The sequence below is a fragment of the Calidris pugnax genome, unplaced genomic scaffold, assembly GCF_001431845.1.
Source record: "Calidris pugnax isolate Ruff unplaced genomic scaffold, ASM143184v1 scaffold41, whole genome shotgun sequence".
NCBI lineage: Eukaryota > Metazoa > Chordata > Aves > Charadriiformes > Scolopacidae > Calidris > Calidris pugnax.
In genome coordinates this window covers 16575016-16581015 of record NW_015094509.1, presented here as the reverse complement: position 1 = coordinate 16581015, position 6000 = coordinate 16575016, and the positions used below count along the sequence as shown (strand labels likewise).

General features: G+C 39.4%; 1 protein-coding gene across 3 annotated transcripts in view; it reads left to right on the top strand.

Annotated features, from left to right (window-relative positions):
• TRPS1 (trichorhinophalangeal syndrome I) overlaps window positions 1-6000 on the top strand; it is a 176798-nt gene that overhangs the window by 15457 nt on the left and 155341 nt on the right. For 2 of the 3 annotated variants that reach the window (XM_014965498.1, XM_014965497.1), the window contains exon 3: window positions 843-1972. In XM_014965498.1, coding sequence (XP_014820984.1) covers window positions 843-1972 — 1130 coding nt within the window. The remainder of the gene's footprint in view (window positions 1-842; window positions 1973-6000) is intronic. The other variant, XM_014965499.1, reaches the window with a different exon arrangement.

Here is a 6000-nt window from a genome sequence, read left to right as displayed (position 1 = left end):
AGACCCTCTTTTTTTTTTTTTTTTTTTTTAATTAGTGATGTCATGGATTTGGGTGTGGTTGGTTTCTTTGCCACATGCCATTTTTCTCCTGTAGTTTTTCCATCCTTGTTTTACTAAATTGAGCTCTGTGCGTGAGAGGAACAGAAGATTTCCTTGGAGAATGTGTGCATTGAGTAATCCTTTCGTTTCAGACATCAGCCACTATGGCTGTGTTAAAAGGCATCCTGGTGGATACTGGATACTCCTGTAGGAATGGTCTTTGTAAGAAATGGTCATACTCTGACCCAGCAAATGGAATTTGTTATTTCAAATTTAATTTTGGTTTGCTCATGTTTAGAAAGCAATTATCTTGTACTGTTAAGCATGAATATGATTAAAACATGTAAATATATAGAAAGAGAAAGACAGAGGGCTGTTCTTTTGTTCCACATCTGGTATAGACTCCCAGCAAAGTTTCCTGTCAAAGAGTTCAGGGATACGGGATCTGATGATTGCTTCTTCTGTCAATGACATGATTTAGTGAAGGAAGGAATAGTCCTATCAAGGAACTCTGAGTTCTGATCACATTGCATACATGTGCCTCAGTTTCCCCAAATAAAAATATTTAGTATTCATATGGAATATATATTCAGCTATGTGAAACATTTCAAAATCTCCAGCACAAATGCTAAATATGTGACAGTATAGGTATGATATCTTTCTACATTAGTAGAAATTAAAATGGTGGTGATGGTTGATGAAGGAGTCTTATGAATTGCTCTCCAGTTGTCCTTTTTTTTTTGTTTTCTTCCTTGCTATTTGACTAAATCTGCAGCTAAAATGACTTCATTCTTTATTTACAGGTTACTTTAGGTGGAACCTTTATTGGAATTGGGCGGAAAACTCCAGATTGCCAAGGCAACACCAAGTACTTCCGCTGCAAATTCTGCAATTTCACCTACATGGGCAACTCCTCCACTGAACTAGAGCAACACTTCTTACAGACTCACCCAAACAAAATGAAAGCAGCCCTTCCCTCCTCTGATTCTGGTAAAACTTCAGAGAAAAACTCCAATAAATCCAGTCCTACTCTTCGACCATGTGATTCTGGAGACTTGGGGAAGTGGCAAGACAGAATCACTGTAAAAGCAGGAGATGATACACCAGTTGGATATTCGGTGCCCATCAAGCCAATAGATTCCTCTAGACAAAATGGTACCGATACAACCAGTTACTACTGGTGTAAATTTTGCAGTTTCAGCTGTGAATCGTCCAGCTCACTGAAACTATTAGAACATTACAGCAAACAGCATGGGGGAAGCCAGGCAGGAAGCCTTCACCCAGATCTGAATGATAAGCTTTCTAGGGGATCTGTCATTAACCAGAATGATCTAGCCAAAAATGCAGATGGGGAGTTAGTGACAAAGACAGAAAAGGGTGCGAGTGTGGCAAAAAAGAAAGACTTGACTAGCAAAGGAGCAGAGGACAGCATGGTGACAAGCTACAACTGTCAGTTCTGTGACTTTAGGTACTCAAAGAGCCATGGCCCAGATGTAATAGTGGTGGGCCCACTTCTCCGTCACTATCAGCAGCTACACAACATTCATAAATGTACCATTAAGCACTGTCAGTTCTGTCCCCGAGGCCTCTGCAGCCCAGAAAAGCACCTTGGAGAAATTACTTATCCATTTGCTTGCAGAAAAAGTAATTGTTCCCACTGTGCTCTCTTGCTTTTGCACCTGTCTCCAGGGGTGACAGGAAGCTCTAGAGTCAAACACCAGTGCCATCAGTGCTCATTCTCCACTCCCGACGTGGATGTTCTCCTGCTCCACTATGAGAATGCACATGAAGCCCAAGCGTCTGATGTCAAACCAGAAACAAACGCCCTACCAGGGGCAGAGGGGCCGCTGACGCTCAAGGAGAACAAAGAACACTCATGCACCAAATGTGACTTTACCACCCAGGTGGAAGAAGAGATTTCCCGACACTACAGGTACAGTGAAGTTTGGAATGATTAGTGATAGGAACCCAAACAAACAGCCCTCCCTTAGTTCCTTAATTAAATGTCACTGTTCCCCAAACATTTGAGGAAACTGGAAATCAAAATAGGAATGCGTATAGATATAAATCTTTACAGCCAGGGTCTAATCCAACATCCACTTTGTTTTGGAAAATCACCAGCTAAGTTGGTGGATTTAATTATACATTTAAACCTGTGCAAAGAAGAGGCAGATTTGGATTTGTGTGCACACGCTGGAGTTCCAGCATATTTGAGGTTTGGTCAGCTATTTTCCACTGAGAATCTTTTAGGTACTATTTTAGTTTAGGCTTTTTACCAAAAAGCTGGCATCTTCATTCAGTAGGGGAACACAAATGCCTTTACTTTCCAAGATAGACTATGAATCCTTTCATGCTCCGTAACAGTGCTTCAATGTACTACCTTTTTGTAGTATTTTCCATTCCCAAGTCCAGCAACGCAATAATTACTTTAAGAGCATTCCACTGCTGTTTTGGTGTTGGTTTCACACTGGGAGCAGACACTCTTTTGTCTGTTGATGTCATCCCCCAAGATCCTTTTGCAGATGCTTATTTTTGTGTTGCTGGTTTACAGTGTCGTTCTATTTAGTTTAAATGCTAATGTTCCTATTTGGAGGTGGATGCAGCCAGTCTCCTGACTCAGTCTGACACAATGTCATAGTGGCAGCCAACTCCCTGCTAAACTTCTTGGGTCAGTTCCTGGGCTGTTGTAAACTGGCAGTCCAGTTGACATCAGAGGAGGAGCTGGCTCTTAGGCTTTGTAAAGAGCAACAGTTATGTGCTGCTGCAAAAGCGATGTTAAATATTAGAAAATCATGCTGAATATGTTAATAGTTAAGGCTAATGCGTCAACAACGACGGAAAACTCAGTATCTATCTCATCTAAAAGATCTTTGCATGGAAGCCAGCTAGAATGAAGACAAAAGAAGATGCATTTTCAAAGCTAAAGCTTTGTTAAAAGCTCAAGAAACTGTGCCACGTTTAATAGATTCCAAGACATCCAAAATTAACAAAGGCAGACTGGGGCATGATACTTTAATAGAGATTAAAGCTGGGGGCATCCAAATGTTGCCCAACAGAGGGCTGCATTGGCAATGTATCAGGAGTCTATTTAAAAAAAAAAAAAAGAAGGAGCAGATTGCTCATCTTTAATTTGGAGCTAGGGCCCACGGAGGATTCAGGTCCCAGCATGCAGTGCCCCATTTTTGATCCAAGTGGGCCTGAGGGATGTTGTGCGGATTAATTAGTTAATGTTTGTAAACTGCTTTGAAGATGAAAAGTGGTATCTAAGTTCCAAGCATTATTATAGCAGCTTTGAGCCATGCTGTAGAACTCCATAGGCAGCACTTTGTCCGCCGCTGGGGCATGGCAAGATCTTTTTTTAGTGGTTAAATGACTGGAAGATTGAAATGGCTCCTTGACTGAAAAAAATACTTTTATTTTGCTGCAGCTGGTAATTTAAGTTTTAACAAGCATGCCTAGTTAAAAGCCTTTTTCCCAAGGAAAGGAGAAGCCATGACTTTCAAAAGTAAGTGCTAAGTCTGAGGTGGGGTACCAGTAGCTTCTCCTTTGGAGGGCTCAGCACCCTGCGGCTCTGGCAGTTGTCAGAGGGAACTGCACTTTGGAAAATCAAGAGATACACTTAAGCATTCAAATCTCAACTTGTTTGTCTAAAATTAGCCTATTCTGTTTAAGACACTCAAACAATATATTTTGTCAAGCCTTCCGTCTATGGCATTATTGAGTACTCTGAGGATGTTGTGTAATTAAGGCAAACTACAACATCCCCATAACTGCCAACTTCTTTCCCTTTCCCCTGCCTTCCCCTCTTTTTAATTTGAGTTTTGTTTCTTTTCTACGTGTGCTGCTGCTGGTTTCCCCCACTGTGCATCTTCTTTGAAATCACAGAAGTTAGTTCAGTTTGTGGTAGGTGCTCTGTAATAGCAAACACCAGCAGGTTTTATTGCTTTTCTATGCATAACCTAGTTTTCACTCTATCAAGCTAAAATGGAAAGAAGGACTTTTGGGGCATTATAGCTTCTATTTTTATTATTATCAGGCCTTTTCTTTTTTATATAGAATTTTTGCATGTATTGGATATGTATTTTCTTTCCCTTTTTGTATTTTATGAACTAAAGGTATGGAATAGTTCAGATTTTAAAGAGTGGAACATCCATAAAATAGTAGTGTTTAGTAGAAACATGCTGATGTGGAGTCAGCTCACATCCTCGCTGGCCTTCTCTGTGGCTTCATCAGAGTTTATCTCAGTAAAGCCGTTATGCCACATATTATGTATTTCTGATGTATTTAAAATGCTGTACATGCACCTCTGTCTAAAACCTGTCCATTTGTATAATAGGGAGCTGAATGGATTCTAGTGGTAAACATTATACTAAGCATTAATGTGGTGACCAAGTATTTTGCTGTTCACATATTTAGGTTTACCCTTGATAATTTGTGAGTATTAGAGCTGGCTTTAGACGCTACTTACATGTTTTGGTTCGTGTATTTTTTGCCTGCGTTTTTGATTATTTTTGTTTTTGAGTCATACGCATGAACAGCATGCTTAATTTATTTTCTTTTTAATTTTTTTTCCTTTTGGCTCTACATTTACAATTTCACTACTCTGCTAGCTAAAACATTTTCTGTGTCCCAATACTATTCCTTTGCAGCCGTGTATTTGCAAAAGTATTAGAATTTGCAAAAGTAGTTCTTTCCAAGTTTTCTGTCTGCAGAAATGTATACTGACACTTAATGCTCATTCAGAATTTCTTGACATGATTATTTGAGAGCTGTTCAGTTAAATTTGAAGTTAATGAATCACATTGCACTTGAGTTTACTTGTATTTAAACCTCACTAAAATGTGCTTACTCAAATAAATCCCCAGAAGGTTTATTGGCCTCCATTTTCTAGTAATTCTGCTACTACACATTTTCCATTATACCTCTGAGGAATCAGGTACTCTTCATGTTCATTGTGAAGCTTAATTTTTCCTCAAAACTGTCTGGTATTCTGGTGAGCTAAAAGATGCCAACACTTGTAATTTAGATAAAAATCATAGTAAGTATTTGGGGAAATTTTGCATGTCAGATTACTTAGTCTAGACATTATTTTCCCGCCTCATCCAAAAGAATTAATTTTTAAATTTTCATTTTTTTCTTAAAAATGAAAGAGGCTCCTTGCAAAGTGGTTTGATTTTTAATTTTGCTAAAAGATGTGGGAAAACAATGCATTTGCTCGTTTTTGCAAAAATGATTCTTTTCATATAAATCTTTAATTGTCAAAAAAGACTTTGCTAGAAAGCATTTGATTGGTGCTAATAGTAGTTAAAAATCCTATGCTGAAAAATGCTCTAAACAACTTTAAAAAAAAAAAAAAAAAGATAGGGTAGCACTTCATTAAACAACTGCAAAATATAAAAAGAAAACAGAAAGACTCACAAATTAAATATAAGCCTTGGCAATGAGGTAGAATAATTTCTCTAATAAACAGAAATTACTTTGAAAACGTGGAGGACAACAGTTATGTAGGGTTCTCTTTTGAAGTTAATCTTGAATTAAATTAAATTTAACCTCTTAAAGGTAAATGGAGTAGAGGGGGGACTCGGGTTTTGCGCGTCAGGGATGGGGCGGTGGAGCTGCCTCTGCCCTCGCGCTGTCAGGCTGGAGCAGGGTGCAGAGAATGGAAATGCAGAGCCTTTGGGACAACTCCCCAGAGAAACCAACCGAGGGCAAAAGTGTAAATTGAGGCCCACCAGCTCCCGTTTTTTTCGGCAGAGCAGGAGCCTTCACTCATTGAACAATAGCAGCAGCTGCGAGGACCTTTTCCATCCTCCTGACACCTTAATTCACTGCTCTGAACTTGTTTGCTCTTGCCAATGGCTTTTGCTCTCCTTTCATCTCAGCCTTGCTCTCTGCTCTGCCCGTTTCCTCCCCTTTCTGCCCCTCCACTGAATTTTCTTCCTTGCTTTACTTGCTCTCTTT